At 47.2% G+C, this 22,592-nt stretch overlaps 1 protein-coding gene across 6 annotated transcripts in view; it reads right to left on the bottom strand.

Annotated features, from left to right (window-relative positions):
* The window catches only part of Ripor2 (RHO family interacting cell polarization regulator 2), a 220,350-nt gene that overhangs the window by 26,490 nt on the left and 171,268 nt on the right, over positions 1–22,592 (bottom strand). For 4 of the 6 annotated variants that reach the window (XM_023699979.1, XM_023699980.1, XM_012516684.2 and 1 more), the window contains exons 8-13: positions 18,787–18,850; positions 11,710–11,753; positions 9,841–9,966; positions 9,524–9,672; positions 7,618–7,747; positions 3,038–3,706 (exon numbers count right to left, since the gene is read on the bottom strand). In XM_023699979.1, coding sequence (XP_023555747.1) covers positions 3,038–3,706; positions 7,618–7,747; positions 9,524–9,672; positions 9,841–9,966; positions 11,710–11,753; positions 18,787–18,850 — 1,182 coding nt within the window. Of the gene's footprint in view, positions 1–90; positions 1,144–3,037; positions 3,707–7,118; positions 7,269–7,617; positions 7,748–9,523; positions 9,673–9,840; positions 9,967–11,709; positions 11,754–18,786; positions 18,851–22,592 lie in introns of those variants that run through there. The other 2 variants (XM_004640142.3, XM_004640144.3) reach the window with 2 other exon arrangements.

The raw sequence follows: 22,592 nt of genomic DNA, 5'->3' as shown, positions 1-22,592 counted from the left end.
CTTCCAAGTTTTTATTTTTCTGTTCACATTTAAAACTTTCATATTTGAAAAAATAAGTACAACCATGGATAAAATGGCACAAAATTCGGGGTTTATTCCAAAATATTCCAGAGAGGAGAAGTACACAGGAAGAACAGACAATTCAAGATTGGCCACAACTTGTTCAGTGAGGCTCTGGGTGATGCCAGGGATGGGCAGCTCTGTTTCTGCTGGACATTTCCATCATAAGAAGTTAAGGCAATATGACAACCACAAAAACTTGGGAAACAGAACTGCCTTATTCCATTGGCAACCTAGTGCTCATCCCCAAATGAATACAACTAGAAAGCCTGGTGTGATGGCATCCACTTGTGTCCCCAGCTACATATTTGTGAGGCTGAAGTGGGAGGATCATTTGAGCTCATGAGTGTGCTAAAAACCAGTAGACAAATTGCGAGCTGAGGCTCGCAACTAACCAATTTTCCAAGCAACACTGTCTTCAGTGTCTTGAGCCTCGAACTCTTTATATAAAGCACTGGCTTTCAAGGATCAACAAAATCATATCCCAAGAACAGAAAGCTGCTTGAGTTCACAGGGCGCATGCTCCCTACATAAGAAGCCCTACATCTTACTGATACATTCACAGCATCATTTTTCTATTGAGCACTGAGGGCCAGTGAGTGGCTGGGGAATCACAGCCCCTGACCCTGCTTTCTCTGAAACTCCGTCCTGAGTGGAAGGAGTCCCAGTGCTTCCTGACCATGCCCTGGAAAGTCGGGAAGAAATTCTGCTGTGCCATGGAAAAGTCTATGCTGTGAGGTATGGGAAGAAACATTATGGAGTTATGCCAGCTTCTGCAGGCTCAGAGACTGGAGGAACAGTTCCAAATGCTCAGGAGGACGCTGGGATGGAATGAATGGGCAAGTCCTGAGAGGGAGACGCACTAAGTGTCCTCCGGCCCACTAGGTGGCGCACTTTGCTGATCCCTTAGCGCGAGGTAGGAAGGGCCATGAGGGGCTCTGTCTCTGACACTTAAGATGGCACAAGATCACGTGGGAAAATGTCCTTTCAGTCTTTTAAGTCACAGTTGTTTCATTCACCCTCAGGGATCTCCGTCCAAGAGGCAGCGTCATTTAGTTTCTGATCCTCAAGATGGTTAGCACCCTAGGAATGTGAAGGAGGAAAAAAAGAGAGAGAAAGCTTTGTCCAGCTGATACTTTAGTTCTGGCTGGATACAAAGCTACTTGCCCCAGACTTAGACCCTGGTGCCCAGTTTCAATCTCGGAGGAAAGAAGGAGCGAGTGGATTCGGCTCATGGCTAATGTCTCCTTTGCCAAGCTAGCTGTCCATGAAACCTACTTTTGTGCAGGGTGGATCTTGTTTCTTGGCCATAAAAACAAAAGGGGTAGTTGAGGGTCTTACTAGCAGGATAGTTTTGGAACCACAGTAGACTGAAATAATACTCTAGAAAGAAATATGTGACTATCTGGTTTTTATATGACTCATGTATGGTATTCTCAGTGTGTCCTGGTGGACTGAGTGGCTTCACAGGTCCCACACTGCAGTGGAGGCTGCTTTCCTCACCACTGGCTGGCTGGCTGGATTGCTTGCTAACCGCTGGCTTTCTTTAAGACTTCTGCTTTGGGTGGGTGGGGGGGGGGAACTGGCATCTGAGCTCTTTGGCATAAATATCTTTTGCTCACATAGTAATGCCAGCTGGCTGGGCAGCAAAGAGGCTCATGGAAGAATCAGGTGGCCACTCTCTACCTGGAAGCCCTGGGCAGATGCTTCTGAGCTCTGTTTTATGGAAATCACGTGCTGGTGGCCTCCCCTGCTTTTCAGGGGCTGGGCCTATGATGGGACTCATCTGTCAGGGTCACTCAAGGACCTGGACAGTCAGAGGTTAAACTATCATCGGCCTTAGGCTCAGATCCTTTCAGGGCTCAGTCCACAAAACTGAAGAAAGAGGAAAAAGGGTAAGATGGACAGAAACACTCAAAATTAGAATTTTAGTTGGTGCTGGGAAGCCCACATCTTAAAATAACCATGCAAAGGGCAGCCTCCTGTGGGCTGGTTCTCAGCCTGCTGCTTACTTCAAGCCTATCTTATAGAACAAGTCCCCATGGCATTGCTCTTTCAAGAAAAAGAATCCAAGTTCTCTTCTCTATGACCACGTAAATCAAAGTGGGAAAGTAAAGATTCTAAGAGGTAGTGGTGTGATTTCGGACAGTAATTCAAGTTCTGCCTGCCTAGGCAGTGTTTCTCAACATTTTAACCTGTGCGCCAGGTGGAGGTAGGTCCATTCTGATGTAGCAGTCTGAGCTCATCACCCCAAGAGGAAATCCTCCCTCTCACCCACCTTCCCCCACTACCCTATCTGATCATGGAGTGAGAAAGACATCTCTTGTGACGTCAGAGTCTCCTGGCTTCTAGGGTATGATTGCTAGTTAATTGCTGATGAGATATCTAAGATCTGACCTGCTGATCTTGCAATCAGGAGATGGGGCTCCTCCTAACCTCCTCATCAGAAAAAAGGGTCCCCAGTGCCTGACACTGAGGGGGATACTACCCAGAAGCATCTGTGAGACTGTGATGATGAATGTACCAGCATTCCATATTTGGGATTAGAATGATTAACTTCAGAACTGGAGTTTGAATACTCTTCAGAGCTTTTAAATGATTCTAATCAGTTAATTTGGTCTATTCTTATTTGGTCTAATAAGAATAAAATTTGCTGTATGTAACTGGCATTAAGACTCACTGCCATTTAAATGCCGATTATCTACTGATCCTGTGATGGGCAGGATTTAGATAAAAATTTGAGTGAGGTGGTGTAGTAGTACACACCTATATTCCCAGCAGGAAGATCATCATGAGTTTGAGGCTAGTCTGAGCCACTCAGTGAGTTCAAGGTCAGTGTAAACTATATAGACTCAGATGCAAAAAGCCAAAAGTAAATGTTAAAAGTAAAAAGGGAAAAGGTGAGGCTATATGACATGGCACGCGGGTTGAGCATGCCCCTCTCCAAACCCGATCAAGGCCTCTGGAAAATACTTACTTTTAGAATATCATCCAGATGCATGACTTCTTGGCTCAGATCCTGAAACTCTTTGTACTGCTCCTTATGAGGTTCCAAGGCAAGGAAAAGGCCGCTAAAGGCGTCCTCCAAGCTGCCATCCAGAAAGGACCTGCAGCCTTCGGACTCTCCACTGACAGAGCCCTCGTAGAGCTGCCTCTCAGAGGCCGCTGGCACCTCGGTGGACGTAAGCCTCTTCACCAGCTGCTTTGTGAGGTTCCCTTCGAAAGTGTCCAGCTCCACTGGCTTCAGCTCAGAGGCCTCGTCGGACTCCTGCAGGAGGGCCTCAGGCACGCCGTCCTTGAGGAACAGGTGCTTGGTGCCAGCATCCCGGGCCAAGGAGGCCTTCCCAGGCTCTGCTGCCTCCCCGTGTGCAGGGCACCCTGGCTCCTGGCCGTGGCCCAGGGAACTGCTGGAGGACGTGGGGCTGCTGTCCCCCGCCCCCTCACTCTGGGAGCACAGGCTGCTGTGGGAGCGCTCTGCGGGGGTGATGGTGATCTCAGGGTTGGCAGAGCATGAGCTGGAGGGAGACGCAGCTGAGCTGGAGGACAGCGTGCAGTCCCCATCGGGGAGCTCGCTGAAGCTGAGGGACAGCGGCACTTTCTCCTCAGGCACCTTTCCATTTTCAAAGATGTCATCGGGTAGGTTCGACTGTGGATAAAAATGTACCTTGTTATTATCTTCAATATACACAATGCATCTGGCAGGGTTTACTTCCAGAAAAAAAATATAAGGCACTAAAAATGAAAAACCACAACTTTTACATTAGCATTGTGTGTGTGTGTGTGTGTGTGTGTGTGTGTGTGTGTGTGTGTAAAGCTGTAGTGTTGAATCTGGATGAAAGTTCATGACGCTATCCTTAGGTTTGAGATTTTTCAAAAGAAAAGATTGGGGGTAGGCAGGGGATGTTGCAGGCTTCCTGAATCCCGGGATGGCACAGAGCTTGGCAACCAGTTATGAATAAGCACTAGTGGCTATTTCTCCTTGGCATCCATCTTAAAAGACTTCCCTACATGTGTGATATTTTGCTTCAAAAATGTAGTGCTTTGTTCTGCTTCGGTTCTCAATTTTTTTTTTTTAATTCCTATCTGCAAATCCAAAGCTCTTGAAAATTTTTATTAATTTAGTAACCATGCCATAAATAACTGTAGGCCAGCAGTACATTTGCATAGCTTCTCTAGAAGTAGGAAATCTAATAAATGGAGCTTCTGTCTTCCAGTATGCAAAGCTGAGGGCTCTCAGAGATCTAGAAACACCACCCTGGGCCAGGCAGCCTGCACCGTGTCACGGATACACGCTAGCAGGCCTGGAAGAGACGGGCCCAGAATATCCAGGTAAGCACGATCATTGGGTTGGGGGCAATGCCGCTTTCTTGCACTGTGGTCGTGTGTGATGCCTAAGTGCCAGCGCTCTCTGGAAAAGGTTTTCTAGTTATTTGAACCTAACCCATGCAGATGGTTAATTTTTCTACACTCCAGATCCGACTTTTAAAGTCTAGTCAATTCTCTGTACCTGGGGGCTCATCATGGGTAAATTCAACCAACTTGGACCAAAGCTACTTGGGAAAAGGCTGTAGCGCACTTGCACAAGGTTTTGTTTTCCTTCTTATTCCCTAGACAAGAGTGTAACACAGATGTACTACACAGCATGGACACTGTATCACACATCACTGGTGGCCAGGATGACTTTATGGTCCATGGGAGGATGTGTATGGGTTTTACCCAAATCCTACCCCCTTTACATAAGCGCTTGAAGTTTGGCATCTGAGGGCCTTCTGGAATTAGTCCCCCACAGATACTCAGAGACAACTACGCACAGCAAGTATCAAGCTAGTGCTAATTTTTTTTTTTTTTGGTGGAACCGGGGATTGAACTCAGGGCCTTGTGCTTGCCAGGCAAGCGCTTATTCTACTGAGTCATCTCCCTGGCCCCTAGTGCCCATTTTCATTATGTATAAAATCATGAATTCTCACAATTGCCTGCAATCTTTCTCCATGGAGCTGCCTTAGAGTCCTCATCAGACCCTGGGCTTCTCCACGTCAGCCTGCTCAGCCCAGTCTGAGCATCTGCTCCGCAGTTCCCAGTGGCCCTCAGGGAGCAGGCAGTCAAGGCTCTCATCCTCCTTAGTCCGCAGGTCCCACAGACCCCTACATGATGAGCACCTATTTCCATGTGGCCGAGATTGACTAGGACTAAGTTGAGATGCCCTGCCCACGGGGGCTTGGAGTCTACTACTGGGACAGGGCCATCAACAGGAAGAAGCAGCCAAGGGAACTGTCAGGAAGAAGGTCACAGCAGAGCAGTATTGGCTCAGGTCACACAGGAGAAGGCGGCCCTGGGTTATCAGCTTCCACTCATGTACAGGGACCTGAACGGTACTATCTGTACCGCCAGCCTGAATGTGCTGACCTTGTGGACTGACGCAGCTGGAAAGTTCTAGAATGAAACCCACCAGCCTTTGTGACCGCAGGTGAGGCCATCCCCCTTGCTTCCTGACCCTGCCATCCATCTCATACCACACAGTTTGACTGCTCTAGCATCCAGCACATTCTGGATGTGCAGCACAGGTAAGTAACCCCCCTTGCAGTATATGGAAGAAAACCTGGCACCATCTCATAAGACCCTGACCAATATGTCAAGCCTTCTTGAATTCTGTATCTGGGTATTATGATCCTAAGAATCCTCAAATAAACAGAATTCTTCTTTGCTGTTTGTCTTGATTGACAGAATACATCTTGGGAGTCAAATATAATGTCCTGGATAAGGGTCCCAGCAAGGGGAGAAATGCTCCTGAGAAAGAGGGCCCCCTATAAGCCAGTCTTGGAGGATGGAGGGGCAGAGGATAGAAAGGGGAGGAGGAAGCATGCTCTACCTTTTTTTTTTTTTTCCTGTAGTGCCAGGGGTGGAACTCAGGGTTTGTGCATATTGGGCAAGTGCCTCCCACTGAGCTACACCCCCAGCCAAAGCACGTTCTTGAAGGAACAATGTGTGCAAAGATAAGAGCCCCTGAAAGGATGAGATATACTGGGGGGACAGTGGGATGACTGGAGGGAGAGGTGAGAGGTTGGAGGTGGGCCTGGAGGGAGGGACAGGATGGGGGGCAGACAGGAATGGCTGCTGTGGGGTCTCCGCGTTCTCCCAGAAGGCAGTAAGGACCTATCAAGCTTTTTCTAGCCATGTTTTACTTAAATACACTATCAGACCTCTACTAAGTCTCCACAGCCCATCAGCTTACAGCGCAGGAATCTGAATCCATTGCTAGTTACAGGTGAGGCACCACTGTATAGCTCTACTGTCTTCTAGGACATGTTTTCAAGTATTTTCCCCCCATGTGGGCCCCTAATTTTCCCTTGAAACACCAAGAGAGTTTACCTTTGTCCTTTTCCCATGTTTTTAAATTTAGTAAATAAGACACAATTATTATTATCATTCACTAGAAGGCTTTTAAACCTTTTCCCCTCTGAATATTCAAAGGTGATTTTCATGAGTCTGACGATGCAGAATACTGCATAAATGTGTGCATAATTATAATTCAGATAAAGACATTGCCGTATTTATGTATGTATATATGTATTTATATACTTATGTACTATGTATGTAGGCATTTATGATGGGTTTATTTCACTAAGGCACTAATGAATAAATGGGTACAGCTAAGATAACTTTTTCTTAAAGAGAGAAACAGCTCTAATGAAATCAGTTTAATTCTTCTGGGTCTCTTGAAGATCAGTTTTTGAAAGGCTGCTATCAGCAATGAACTAGCTACCTTCTGAAATGAAATCTCCTTTGTTCTTATGGATGTTATTTTTTAAAAATAAATCTTGTTTCCATGGATATATCTTGGCCACAGTGCAGAAAAAGGCCCACAGCACAAAAGCAAGGCTGGTGAGGAGAGAAGGGCACAGAAGGGGCATGCGTGGCCAAGTTCCCTCCCAAGGGACAGGACAGCAGCCACCACCTCACAGACAGCAGGACAGAGAAGTCGAGCAAGCAAGAGACATGCTGAAGCAGGCATGCCACCAGCCCCCGGAGTCAGGCACATCACACGGGCGGGCCACACTCACATAGAACTCTAGCACGGCCCTGGGGCTCAGGCCAAGGGAGGGCAGGTCACCGACAGAGCGGCCGCCGTGTGGCTTGGCAAAGACAGTGTCTCGCAAGGCACTCAAGACAGACAGCCGTCTTGGCTTGTCTGGTGAAGGAAGCAACCATCTCTTCAGAAGGCAAGGACAGAGGAGTTAGTGGAAAGAGTCAGGTTATCAGGTTCCGCATGTCCGGTGCAAATAAGGAGGCCCTTACTTATACCTAGTTCTTGAAAATGCTAATATTAGAGAGTTTTTGTTATTACATGGCAAGAGAACAGAGGGTGAGGGCAGAGGAGAGACAGAGGAGGTTCTCTTGCAGATGCACAGGGCCGGCCTCTGAGTGCTGGCCTTTGAGAATCCTACTATAGTGTTAGAAATCTAGAGAATCCCTCACCCTGGCTGTGAAGCATCTCAAATGGAGTTCACAGTCCCTAGCTCGGGCTCACAGTGTCCACCCCAGAAGTTGAAGTGAACTTACAAAGAAGGCGTGGTCTTTGAAGGTGGGCGTCTCTGGCATGCCCTGGCTGTACATGGACATCCTCCTCTGTAGTGCTGCCGCCTTGTTCCCTGCACCTGAGGATGGGGTCATGTCCTCCACGTCAAAGGGACTGCAAAACAATAGGTCCCCAGGTGTCACATCTGTTGGCATCCCCTATGATCACCAGATTGCAGCCCACAGACTCAGGAAGCACCAAATTGTACTAAAGTCCATGCAAATCAGTAGAATTGGGTGGTTTTGGGTTAAATTGCAAAAAATAAACCAAGACAGAAGACGGTGAATCAGAAGTCTGAATCCAGACCTGCCCAAGGGACCCCAGGTTATCACAGCTTTACAGCACAAGGTGCTCTACACCCAGATGTGTCTGTTTTCTTGTGAATATTAGAAATATAAACGCAGCAGTGCTTGCCAGGACATAACAAGATGCTAGAAGTCTGTAAAAATTCTTTGAGCTTTGTTGGGTTTGATAATTGAACAATACAAGTGATTAGCGGATTCTTCTAAAATAACATCCTATTCCTCTCAGTTGAAAGGGCCCACTGCATGACAGAGAGCAACAGTCTATTCACAATGAGGCTGATAACATTTTACTGTGTGTATGTTTGTGCAGTACTGAGCATTCATCCCAGGGTCTTCAAATTTGAGACGGGGTTTTGGTAGGTCACTAAGTCAGTCAGGTTGAGTTGGATCTTGCAATCCTCTTGCCTCGGCCTCCAAGAGTGTTGGTGGTATAGGTGTGCACCACCATACCTGGGGGCTGATAGGTTCTTAATATCAGATTCAAAAAGAATAATAACCTTACCAGGGCCAGGTAGAGGTGCTACGCTATGCTAATGATAAGGCAATAGGGCCTATTATGGCTTGTATCTACAAGTCCCCTTCCCCTCAAAAGCCACATGCGCTCATAGGTGAGACATAGATCATTGGTTGGGGCTTGTTCAAACTGATTGGTTTAGTATAGTCTGGGTGTGGATGATGGATTTACTGAAGAGGGAAGACCTACCCTGGGTGTGTGTGGCACCAACCAATAGGCTTGTAGTGTAGATGGAATAAAAAGGGAAAGGGAGGCTTGCTGAGGCTGCCTCCTGCCTGCCCTGCTGTGTTTTTCTGTCTTGGAGCAGCTGATATGGACTGACACCTCTACAAAGTGAGCCAGAATGAATCTTTCATTTTTAAACTTTGGGTGTCTGGAATTTGCCACAGCAACAAGAGAGTAACTAAGGCAGGGCCTCTAAATGGAGGCACTGAATGTAAGCATCAATGTGTTACATTTATTTGGAAACACCATCAGCACGGCACAATATCAAGTGTTGTGAGCAATCCGTGCTGATACAGGTCACGATCTTTCCCGCAGGATCAGTTTGGAAAGCCATTTTAAATTCACACAAAGGATAACATCTTGGCCTTTGGAAATAGCACATTTCAATCAATGGTATATAGAAAAGCTAAGGATATTTGCAATTTTCTGGATCAGTGTGAAGTATACCAAATTTTGGGGGGAGGGTAAGCAATTAAAGCACCACAGCAAGAAGCAGGATCTTTCTGAGGATATTATCTGTCATGTTAGTAATTTTATTTTGAATTAATTTACTTGAGGGATGTAGTATAATTTTTAGATGTAAAGAGGGAAGAGAGAGAATAAAATATTTGAAAGCAGGAAGCAGAAGCATGGGAGAGCTCCGAGTCTCCTACTTTGTGCTATGCATACCCGGTGCCACCTGACAAGTTTGCTTCATAGACTCTGGGAATGGAGAGGGTGCCACAGGCCAGGTGTGGCCTGACCCCCTGCAGCTGGGACAAGCCCCGAGCTGAGCTGATAGCCCGGCCCCAGCTATGAACACACTAGTACACATTTCTACAGAGGAATGTGCCAAGAGCCACTTACTACCAGGTGATTTCCAGGTTCAGCTTGACAGTGCCAAGGTCGTTGATGTCCACAGCCAGCACCTGTGGGCGGGCTGCAAACAGCTCTTTGGTCTCGCAAGTCACACTGCCCACTAAGATGTGAGTCGCCAGCCCCTTGAGCTCTGTGACCTGGTGGAGAAAGCAGGAGACGCTGGCCTTTCTGTTTCGTAGCCAGTTGGGCACTTTCAGGGTCACACCTGTACGTGTCAGAGTGGAGGTTCTAAAGCCCAACATGCAGTGAGTGCCCCTGCCCGTGGGTCATCTGTGGCCATGCCCAGAAAGGTCAGAACACTGTACCTTGATGGAAATGAACCCAACAATCAGTGGCAGGAAAACCGTCTCTTCTCCGTCCCAGCTCTGCTTGCCATTGACTTCTATTTTGCCTTTCAGTTTCCACCTCTGCCGCCCATATTTCATGAAAATCTGGAGGAGACACAAGACAGCCCTCAGGAGATCCTCACCTCTCTGTCCCAAGTCCCAGGAGTGGAGCGAGCCAGTGAGGCGGCTGCTCCTCTGCTGGTCATCACTCCACACTGGGGGCGAGGGGTAACCTCAGTGCAATGAGCCTTAAGAAGAGCCTGAGCCCGAGAAGGGACTCGCTAGGGAGTGGACAGAACTGCCCGGGGCCCAGTTCTTCACAGCTCGCAGCTGCTTAGAGAGGGGAGAAAGCGTCTCTGAAACCCAGGGAGCAAAGTAAGGAATGTTGTAAATGCAGAGGGGAGGAGGGTCAAAGGGAGGGTGGAGGAGTGGGGGAAAAATATATACATGGTTTGAAAAATAAATTTATCTTTTATGAAAAATAAAAAAACAAACGTTCTCCCTTGGGGTGAGGCACTGAAACCCCACATGGTCTGGGCGGAGGGCAGCCCTAGTGACGATAGAAGGCTGGAAGAGAAGATAAAATGATTACGCGAGTTCTTTTTAGAAGGGGGAAAGGCAACAGGGCTTTTTAGGGTTAACTTTATGGCAAACATCTGAATAAAGAAAGATCTACATGTTATTATTCTTTGGATACAGTATAGTAGTCTCTTGTTATTTCACAATTTGACCTTCACGAGCTCACTGTTTTGTGGGTTTTCAAAAAATACTGGCCTAAATTATTTATCGCAGATTTTTCACTATATCATGGGATTTTGTGGTGGTGTATAGTACTATATATATATTTATGTACATAGTATTTATGATTTTAATAATTTTAATAATTTTTGCCTAAAATATTTTAAAACAAAATATATTAAAATTTTAATTTAAAATATTAAGAGAATATTAAGTCAAAATAAAATACACTGTTTATATATGCATTCAGTTAGCAGATAAATACATACTATACTGTACAGTATACTTACATTGTTAAAATTACATAGGTTTGGGCCAGGGAGATAGCGTGAGGGGCCATTGTACTTAGGATTAGTTGTGATCCTAGGTTGGATGAAAAAATTATACCATAAAGTACCATATGGGAAGGGCCAGGGAGACAGCTCAGTAGGATAAGCACTTTCCTGGCAAGCGCAAGGGTCTGAGTTCAATCCCTAGTTCTGCCACAAAAAAAAAAAGTACCAGCCAGGAACAAGGGGTAAGATGTGAATGCAGACGGTGCCCAGTGACACGATCTGGAGCACCATGTGACATTGTGCAGGCGGGCATGCTTCTAGGAGAGAAGGGGGGGCACGGGGCACAGAGCAGCACCAGGGGACGCTCAGCGCACAGTGGCTGTGCTGAGGTTAGAGGTGGGGAATATATGGGAATGGCATAGGGAGGCCTTGTGCCGCTCTGGGGACTTTCTCACTGGCTTAAGGCGTCTTTAAAAGAAAAGGCAGGGTTGGCCAGATAGCTCAGTGGATCAAAGCGCCTGCTTAGACATGCAGGGACCCGGACTGTGGTTCAATCCATGGTGTGCCACTGCCCCGCCCCCAGGGTGTGCTAAGGCAGTGATTAAGACTAGGCATGGGGGCCTGCGCCTGTAATCCCAGCTTTTGAGAGGCTGAACACAGGTGGATCACTATGAGTCTGATCTAGTAGTGAGACCCTGAACACTCTGTACTAAGTACAGAAAAAAAAAAAAGGAAAGAAAGTAAAACAAAGGGCAATTCAAGAAGCAAGACCATGACAACTACCCAGAACCCTTCAAGTCCTCAGTACTAGTAACTCAGACAACACAACACTTACCTCATATTGATCTCCAGGGCAGAGGCGAGCAAAGCCAGCCAGACCTGCAAACAAGCAATGGGGCATGAGGAGCACAGCGCATTGTTCTCTCTGGAGGCCCTCCCCGGCCCACTGACAGGATTCAAGGGCAGCCTCAGACTTCGGGGAAACTCAAATGATAGTTGCGGGGCCACCTCTGCAGCTTGGCAGGACGCTTGTTCCCCAGTGGATAATGGCAGTGGGCTTCTGCAGCACAGGGTCTAAAGCTCCATGAGTCTTTGGCAGATGCCAGGATTGATTGAGGCCTGAGAGCAAACTGGCCTCTTGTTTTGTTTCCATCCCAGGTTTGTGCTTTTGAAGTGACTCTTACCCGAGTTAGGGTTCCCTGTCCTCTCCCCACTGCCTCTCCCAACTCCCATACGCCTATGTCTTCCTCAGCCTGCCCACCTAACACCACCACTGTCTGCTGCACCAGGAAACTGCTGATCATTTGCACAAAATTCATGATTGAGAAACCAAACCAAGCCAAACCAAGCCAAATCAAACCAGCCAACCAACCAACCAACCAATTGATAACCACTGCCAACACCAAAAGGAAGATGTGGCTTTTCTTTGTCTTCTAGCTAGTTGCTTTTAAGTAGAACTGCTCTATCTGAGATCTGGTCTAACATCTTTCTGGTATCACAACAAAAACAAGCCTTGATAGACTATACTGCCAGACATTGGGATAGCTTAGGAACTATGACTTGGGTTGGTCTTTTCCTTTCTTTCTGTAGATATTTACTGAGAGCCACGGTGTGAGGGTCTAGGTTAGGCAGAGGAGTTAACAATGTAGAAATCAAGGAAGATTGTGCAGATTCCCAGAGAACAGAACAAAGTATTTGTTGTTTCCACCAAGGAGGGGACAGCAATGGGTAGAAGTCTTGTCTTTCTCTGCATTTTGTCTTCTGAGGAGAATGTGTTCTTTACATAGTTCTAACAAACAAGACACACACAGCCTCTCATTTAGGAAAGGAAGTAGCATTTGCACAACAGAATTTCATCACAGTTTAAGGAAGGCATTGCTACAGAGACTACCAGGGTGACCAAGGGCATGTGCACATCCGGTCCCCAGGACGGGGGTGGAGCCAGGGCTCACGCACCCCAGGTAAGCGCCCTGCCACTGAGCTGCACCCCTGACCCCTCTGGAGGATTTTTTAACACCCACTGAGTGGAAAGACAGCATGGATGTCACATGCACATCATGAACACAGGGACCCTGGCTCCTCCACCGAGGCTCTGCTGTAATCTATTTTAAGGTAATCTGGATTTGTTGGGTTGCTTCTGTGCTGACAACACAGCACGGTACGACAAAAGGACTCAGAGATTCAAAGATTTAATCAAGGAACTAAACTGATAGGAGCATACAGAAATCTTTATCACTTTTTAACTTTATGACAAAAAAAAACCCAATAAAAGTTTATGATAAAATTCCAGTTAAAATTTCTGGATAAAAATTCAACATATGGCTGGGCATGGTGGTGCTCATCTGTAATTCTAGCACGTGGGAGGCTGAGGTTGTAGGATCACCACGAGCCTTAGGCCAACCTGGGCTTTCCAGTGAGTTTTAAGGCCAGCCAGAATTTTGAGACCCTGTCTCAAAAATAAATAAATAAATAAAAAATTAAAAAATATATATATATTCAACAAATTTGTGAACTTTTAGTGAAAAACAGTATTTATAATGTAATGTTTGAAAAAACAAGGCGGGCCACAAGACCCTGTGCAGAGTATGACCTTCACTATATGTAAGTATATCCACAGGACAAAATAAATAAATAAATAAACAAATAAAAACAAAAACAAAAAAAAAAACCCTGCCTGTTAAAAATAATTATCTCTGGCAGGTGGGAATTGCAGAGAAAGTTAAAACTTTTCCATTAAGTTGTAATTTCTATTTGAATCTTAAAAGATCATGCAATTAAACGATCTTGTTAATACAGAAGAAAAACGATGCAAAAAGACCATCATACACCGGCAGGCTGCATAAGCGTTCGGTAAAGGCCGACTTCAGACCCCGCGATCTGCACAGAGGCTCGCTGGGCGGAGCAACTCTATGGTCTTCGCTTCGGAGCTGCGCGTCTCAGCGTGTGGAAGACTGTAGGGCGCGGCTCTCCAAGCACGAATGTGGAGATTCAAGAAGACACAGGCGAGCTTCCCTGTTTGCCCAGCGAACTGGGAGAGGCAGTCTGGGAGTAAGTAACTTAGAGATGCTGGTACAAAAACCTCTCTGAGCTTCTTAGATTCCTCCCCAGAGCCACAGCTAAAGGACTCATCCCTGATTCTCGGCCTCTGTAAATCATTATTTATCATCTTCCAGTTCTGGGCTGTTTTTATACTACATATGATTCTACTCATGTCAAGATGATGGTGCTGGCGTCACACAATGTGTGGCTTCTGTGGAGAGTTCCATTAATACACCGTGACGCTAGGATGAACAATCTGCTTTCCACCTGGCTCATGTGTCCCTCTGGGGTGCGGTGCCAAAGGTGCCTGCCGTTAGCATAGACGGCCAGTAGATGGCAGCACATCACCACATCCTCATTGCCTTCTGCCCACCAGCTAGTCCATTTAGGAACCCCTTTTTCTAATAATTAGAACTTAACAAGCCACTTAAGGGTACTTAATGAAATAAGAGCAGAATTAAACCTATTTTCACTAAGAGTTCTGGGACGTTTAGTCTTTAAAAAAAAATACTTCTCAAAGAAAGCATAATTGGTTGGCTTTTATAAATCCAAAGCTTGACATGTTAATTCTAATCAAATGTGAAGTATTCTTTAAAGATTTGCAGATTAGTTTGGGATTAATCCATTTGCCTCTTTACCTGTGCAATTACAATGGAAGCTTGGTTAAAAAGAAAGTGACCTGGTACCATTGCTAGACAACGGTGGTGGGGGGGTCCTTTTTGTTTTTCTCTTTCAAAATTATCAGAGATTTTTTTATCTGAAGAATGTAACTGGCTGGGACAAAAGTAAATGCTGGGGATTTTTTTTGTTTTGTTTTGTTTTTGTTTTGAGTCCATATTATTCAAATGCTTGGAATTGTATGTAGTAGCATCTTGGACTCTCTGACTATAACAATAATGTAGCAAAATGGCACCAGCTGGACAAACTGGCTCCCACGGGGTTCTGAGAGCTGTGTAGCAGCATTGGTGCTAACAGCAGGCGGGGGTTGCTGCAGGCAGGCTCTGTTCCTGGCCCTGCTGGCATTTCAGCAGAGGGAAAACCGAGCATTTTCTTAGGGGTCTAGTGAGTTCTGCGGCATGATGGAGGGAGTTCATGCTGAGCGTTCAAAGCCATCCGGGTTACCATGAAAGGATGGTGTGGGGGTGGGGCACAGGACAGGGACTTTGTTATCCACAGTGCACTTTGGACACCTCTGCTTACACACAGGCAGACCCTCTTCCTGCATCGCCTGGAGACCCAGAGTTGCATACATGGCCCTCACCTGGGTCTTTCTGAGCTCAGACAGTTTTCCAGAGGAGTGTCTCCACCACCGCCCCTTGTCCTATCTCCATTTTCTGTCCTGAGTCACTTCCTGCTCTAAGGAAAAGAGCCAAGTGGCTGACAGCGCGGGCTCTGTTGCAGGCCTTACCATTCATTGCCTGGGTATAAATAATGCAGGCTTTCTCACTCACTAAGGGCCTGGCTTGCCCTGCAGCAGAGCCAGTATGAACTGTTGCACCTACATACACATGCCTGGAACTTAATTGGAGTGCAGCAATAACTGGGAAGAAAACCAGTTTTCCCTGAAGGACTGTATCTCTCCAGCTCCTTCCTGCCTCACAGCTGCAGTTCTGAAGCTCTCTCCAGTGAGCATTCTTGGCTTCTCAGGCACCACCCGCACCAGGGATATCCCTGTGCTGAACACTACTCTGGCCTGGAGCTCTCGGTGTATCTGGGAGGCCTCCCTCCCTCTGGCTCTGCTCTCTGACAGCGCGTGGAGCTTCCGCCTCTCCCATCCAGCTTCTACAATGGCTAGGTCTTGCTAGTGGCCCATCTGGTCACTGAGTCAATTAGGCTGCATTGGCTCATATGAATTCTAACTGCACAATATGGTGAGTGTTGAAATTTTAAAAAATTATTATAGTAAAAGACATATTACCATGGATTCCCTTCAAAATACTCCTCTCCTCTTCCAATCCACATATCCCGTCACTCTTGTCTCTTTCTGAAGCAGCTCTGGAGGTACTCTTTTGTGTCTCCAGGCTGTTGTGACTGCCTCAGTGTCCTGAATCCATTCCAAACTTTTACTTTCCATGGTCATTTTGACTTTGGGGAAGAGTCAGAGCACTCAGGGGCTAGATCCAGGGGTGAACAAGGTGGCTGAGGACACACTACTGTCATGTTATCAACCTGTCTTTCTACTGAATGGCACCAGGCAGTCACATTTATTATGTTTTTAATCACACCTTAAGATACTCATGAAAGAATTATTCCAGAACTGTTTCAGAAAGTAGCAAGAATGAGGGGCTAAGCGTGTCTGAAGTGAGGGGAATGTCTAGAGGGGGGGTACTGACAATGTGTCTTTTACTGTAATTAATTTTAAACATTCCACGTATTTTTTGATCACCTAATATTTGTCCACACCTTTCCCATCAGAATGAGCAGGACTCAAGGCCCGACCCTCACCAGGGGCAGCCTTGGGCATGGCAGGACTGGTGCACATGTGCATGGGTTGCCTTTCCCATCGTTCCTGCTCCCCTTCCCCACAAGCTGTCCCTTGGGCGGGGGAGGGGGCAAGAACAGAAGTGTAGAAGGGCCCAGTGGGAGGAAGCCAGGGCGGGCAGGTCTGAGAAGGTTGCAACACAGTCTCAGTTTGCCCGCACCTATGTTGGGGGAGCCTGTTTTTATCAGAATGAGTAAGAGAGGAGGAGGCAGCTAACAGCAAAGGCCTGGGATTTCTTGGCAGCCAGAGAGGGCTTTCCTTTCCCTTTCAGGAGGAACGGATTTCCCCAGGGGTGTTACCCCTGAAAGGCAGCGTTGTAGTTTCTGAATCTTTGTGTTACATTAGGCAAGCGGAGATGACAGAAGGCCATCAGGGAGAAGCAGAATCAACCCGGGGTCTCCTCACACTCTGAGACCCTGTGAGTAGAGGAAGCTAAGAAAGCAGACAAGGAAAGTGAAAGGGAGGGGAGGTTCAGGGGGAGCAGCGTGCCCTGGACCCCCAGCACAGGCCCAGGGCCTGCCACAGCAGGGCCCCCGCACCATCCCTGCAAACCCCAGCAGGTCCAGGCTTAGCCAGGGTGGTGGGCAGCCCTTTTCCATGCCCACTCCCGGGGTGGCTGTGAGGCCATCTTGCCAGGGTCTGCTTAGTGGGGAGAAACTTCCTCTTAATGTGGGGCTAGGGTGGCAGTGTGCTAGGTGCCAGGAGCCCTGCCATTCAGCTCAAGTTCAACACCGACTTACTCTATTACTTTTGGGAAAAGTCACTCCGCCTGTGAGGTGGAGAAATCACTCTGATGCAAAGTGTGAGGTGGGGACACACACACACACAGGCTCCTTGAATCAGCAGCAACACGTGTGACCTGAATTGCTCCTAGACCTCAAGTCTCGGCTCGAGTGCATGGGCCATGCCTGAGCGTCGTCTTCGGCACCAGACTGCCTAAGGAATCCTTCTGCAATCTCAGAACACACAGTCTGCCTCCGGATTCTGGGCTGCTGGGAGGAGTTCTGAGCCATTGATTTAGGTGAGGACCCAAAGGAGGTGAGTGACCCTAACATACTGCAAAGGCCTAGACGCCCCACTCAGAAGTAAGGCCAGCAGTGACCTGCTACAGATGCCCTGCTGGGCAGGCTGGGCCGGCTGGGCCTCGGGAGACTGGGGTCAAGGTCCTTCTTACCCAGAGGCTCTCGGCTGTCTCACACAGTAATTTCCCTTGATGACTCATTTAAAAATGAAGCTCTCCTGTTGAGCACTTTTACAAATCTCTCTCCCTACTCCCTTAATTGCAGAAGGTAGACAAGAGAGTGATTCAATCCCCATTAGCAACCCAGGGATTAAGCTGCTAAAAACCTCAGCCAAAAAAAAAAAAAAAAAAAGCACTATACCCCACACATAGTGGGGCAGAACTTGGGGAAGAAGAGGGTGACCCCCCACACCCCGTGGCTGCTCCTTGCCAGCCCTGCCAGCCACAGAGCTGTAAATTCGACTATACCAGGGCAGAACTCCTTTTCTAAAACGAGGCTTCCTCTGTGGTCTGAAGATGCTGCAGTGTATAAATCAACAATGCTTCCAGATTGGAACTTTCTGGAATATACACTCAAAAGGCATAAGTACTTGTGGGTTGAACACCAAGATTAGAAAGCAAGTAAACCTGGTAATTAGAAAGCAAGAAACCTGATAATCAGAGGACACTTTCAATCATACCATGGCAAGGCCAAGGCCCAAGTCAGTTAAGAGGTACCCTGCCAGCAGTGGTTTTGACGCAGTAGCTGGACCAAGTGGGGGAACTTGTTTCAGAAGAAAGGAAATCTCCGCAGTGCACCTGACCGCTCGTCATAACACACGAACCTTGTCTGCATCCCAAACGAACGACTGTACAATGGGTTTTTGAGACCGCTGGGAAATTTCATACTGGAACAGGTTAATAGCAAAAGTATGTTCACCTTGTAAATGCAATATTGGGGCTGAGTTGTGATACAGAGTCTCTCTATATACACCTCTCTGCAAAGAGGTGCAAGAGGAAGGACCCCGCGCCAGGCTGACATAACTGGGTCTGATTTCATCAACGGATTCTCTTTCATCCAAGGAAAACAACGGCAGGAAAGCAGGCAAATGTGGCAAAATCTTGTGCTAATTGCTGAATCCAGGTGACAGGTTTCTGGGATTGATGGGCATGTCCTCTCTGCTTTTGTGTGTGTTTCAGAATCTCTCCTAATAGGTATGCGTTTTAAGTGAGAAAGTCAGACTCAGGATGCGAAGAATCAAAATGACTGTGGGGGGAGGGGGGCTCAGAACCTGCAGCACTGTCTTTGCAAGGAAAATCAAAATGGCGTGTGCTGTCACACTTCAAGGAGCTCAGCGAGACTCTCCTGACTCCGTCAGGGGAAAAATTACCTTTCATCTTGATGGAGAATTCCCCCAGCAAGTTCTCCAGCTCTGCCTCGATGGTGCACATGTTCTGTGAAGAGATCAGGGCACAGGCATTAGCAGGGCCTTCACCTGCTGGCCCCATGCACAGGCATTTTTTTTTTTTAAATGTATTTGGCATACTAGTATATGCACCTGGGACTCATAGAGATCCTCCTGTTCTCAGCCTCCCCAGCGCCAGGATTACAGGCATGAGCCACCACAGTGGCTGGCTCAGCTCGCCTGGGGGGCGGGGCCAGTGTGGCAGGTGCCCCAGTACCACCTGCATTTGCCTAAGCAGGTCTTAGTCCGCTGAGCTATCTCACTGACCCTTACAGGGCATTTTAACGGTGATAGCAGCCACTACTTGGGTGATAGGAGCCATTTACTTGTTTTCCGCAAGCTGCATGACTTGGCCTTTGAGACACTGTAGACAAAATGTGTAGCCCAAAGCATGAATGGGTAAAGCTCTATCCAAGATAGACAAATCTTGATGGAATATTCTGGAAGAACTGGCCTGGGCTCTCTACAAAGGCAACAGCATGGGGGGAAAAGTTCTGGATAGCGAGACATGATGGAATATAGGTTTGTAATCTGAGCGACTTAGAGGCTGAGGCAGGAGGATTGCAAATTCAAGGCCAGCCAGGGAATCTAGCGAAAGTTTGTTTCAAAATAGAAAACATTTTTTGAAAAAGGGTTAGGGATATACTGCAGTGCGAGAGCAATGGCCCAGCAGGGACAAAGCCCTGAGTTCAGCCCCCAGCAGCGTGCGTGCACACACACACACACACACACACACACATACACCCAAAAAAACCCCAAAACTGAAGGGATTATAGGGCCATGACAATCAAATGTAGCACTTAACCTTGGTTATGTCCTGATTTGAAAGATAAGCAGTCTACAATATCTATGAAAGGCACTGACACTAAGAAGAATTTGAACGTGGACGTGACACTAGGCGCTCACGCAGGACTGTTTGTTTTCTTGGTTATGATAATGGCATGTGTTATGCTGTAGACGCACCTGTTACCTAGGTTACCACGCAGAGCCCCTTGCTCTGTCCTGCAGCCTGAGCGAGCACGTGCTGCCCTTACACAATTTCCATTTGTGCATTTAAAAAAATAAAGGCCGAGGCCCGTGCTAAATGCTTATGTGGTAAAATGTCATGATGTCTGCAGCATTATTATTAAACAACTTGGAAGGCAAAATGATTCTGTGAGAGACAGGAAAAGCGAATATGGTCAAATGTTGCTACCAAAGGGTAAATCTAGGTAAAGGTGCCTGTGCTCAGCATTTCATCTTTCAACTTTTCTGTCTAAAATGTTTATAAATACAAAGGTGGGGCCAAAAGGGCATAAGAGATCAGTTTTACTGGAGTGGATGCAACAGAGTCCCTGGTGCAAAAACCACAAACTGCATGAAGGACCCCTGGGTCTGACGGGGGTCCTCTCCTCACTAACGCTGAGTGAGCAGGACACGCGGAAGGAGACCCCATGGTCCTCTCTGGCCCCGGGTCTGAGGACCTCATGAGAGCAATCAGTGCTGAAACGAGACGTGCTGGAGCCTGTGGCCGGCTGGCCCTGCAAGGCCTCCTGCAGCCTGGCGAGGCAGAGCTCTGATACCACCTTGGCCCCTCAGAGCAGCAGCCCCTGCAGAGCCCTGGGGGCATCTGCAGCTGCTCCCTTGGTAGCTGGCCTCGTCAAGGCCAAGGGTGTAGGGTGACCTTGGTGACAATGTGACATAAGCATGGCCAATCAGCGAGTGTTGACAGGTTTTGCTTCCACTTGAATCTTGAACACTGAGGACTTCAAGATGGGTATGTAGGATTAGAGGCTCTAATTCTTGTTTTTGCCTTTGTCCTACTCTGAATGGTTACTCTTATTGGATAGAGAGTAAAAGTCTCTGTGCTTCTAATAGCTTAGTAAAACTAGGAACATGGGGCTGGGGAGATGGCTCAGTAGAGTAAGTGCTTCCCTGGCAAGCACAAGGGCTTGAGTTCAATCCCTGGTTCAAAACAAACAAACAAAAAAACCCAAAAAACCATAAACCAAACAAACAGGAATACATCTCACATTCTGAGCCCTGAGCAGTTTAAAAGAATAGAAAATAAAGTCTCAGCTTCATCAACAAGCTTTCCCCCCTGGAGTTTTGAGTCTCTCTGTGAAGGAACAGTTTCTAGAAACACCAGATTAACAGACATCTAACGGTGGCTTCCAGGGTCTTTGAAAAACTTCGGGGTGGGCTGAGTAGTTAACAGCTGCAAATGCCCACAGTCCAGGTGCTCTTCTCCTCATCTCTGCAACCACTGGTGGACATCGCTACCTCTGCAAAACTACCTGAGCCAAACTGCCCAGCCCTCCTTGTGGTAAGCACCCCTTCTCATGGTGGTTACGTGGCCCCAGAAAACCCCTAACGTGCAGTGAGAGGGGATACCGCAGAAGTCCCGGTGGCTTCCTAGGCTGAAACTACACTATATCCTTGAGTTTCTGAGCAGACGCACAATGCCAGGCCCTGGCTACTGACTAGGTAGTTCTTTATGAAGTGACCTGTGAATGTCCCAGCTCAGGGAGCTGCTGCAGGCTGTGGGGCAGTGACCTGCCCCTGTACTATGGATGCGGACTTTATAACTGGAAACCGCTCCACTGATTTCAGAGATCTGTCTGAATGGGGTCTGCTGAAGAAGGACCTTGGGGCCGCACAGCTGGGTGCGGTGCCAGCAGCGGGAGCCATGCCCTATGTTCACTAACTTCTCATGAGTAGAGAAAACAAACCAAGCAATCTCAGGAATACCCGTATACTTTAGAACACCTTTACTACTGACAGCAACCACACTTTTGCGCCACATCGCTGTTGCAGAGAGCTCAAGAAAATTTTTAAATTTTAATTGATTTGAAATTTTAGCACATCACCGAATTTTGTAATTTGGTGGGTTAGTTAAGCAGTACCATGGCTCTATCACATAATTAATTTTTAGACTATTTTGACAAATGTAGTGATAAGGTGAAGATAATTGTATCATAGTACATAATTTTTCCTTTGAATGGTAATTTTAATTTTGGGCATTAAAATCATTATTCTGAGCCAAGTTTGGTGATAGAGGCCTGTAACTGAGCTACAGGGGAGGCTGAAGCAGGAAGAGTGTGAGTTGGAGTCCACCCTAGCCAATTTATTGAGACCCTGTCTCCAACAAAGCCATTTTTAAAAAGGCTGAACATGTAGCTCAGTGATAGAGGGAACCTGGGTTCTCTGCCTACTGCTACAAAACAAACACCAACAAAACAGTACTCTAAACAGGAAGGTGAGGTAAAGAGGAGCCCCATCTTGGGTCTTGAAGAGACAGCTGGGGCACAGATAAGAGGCAGCGAGGGGGTGGGCACAGCGTGGCCCTGGAGTGGAACCTCAGTGCTGGAAACTGTCTAGCAGCCCTTCGTGGGCTGATGACTTCATCCAGGAAAACTGATCTCTGAATGAAGACTCAAGGGATGGGGAGAAGTGCAGCTTTAATAATTCAGTCACTTCACCAAAGACAGGGGTATTAAGTGACCCCAAGAGGGACGAAGACCTCCCTATGTCAGATGGGGGAGGGCTCGGAATCCTTCATTAGCCAGGAAAGCACACTTCTGCTTATGGCTCTTTATCTCGTCTCCTGTAAGTTTTTCATGCATACAAAAATTGTAGGCAGGGGTCACGCCAGCCGACTGTAATCTATAGGGTCTGCTCAACCTCCAGGTTAGAGCGTCTATGGCGCACAGGCTAGAATATTTGGAAACACATTCTAGTGACAAAAGTCA

This window comes from Octodon degus, unplaced genomic scaffold, assembly GCF_000260255.1.
Source record: "Octodon degus isolate 3935 unplaced genomic scaffold, OctDeg1.0 scaffold00119, whole genome shotgun sequence".
NCBI lineage: Eukaryota > Metazoa > Chordata > Mammalia > Rodentia > Octodontidae > Octodon > Octodon degus.
The sequence above is the reverse complement of the archived record's forward strand: the minus strand, read 5'-3'. Positions and strand labels throughout refer to the sequence as shown.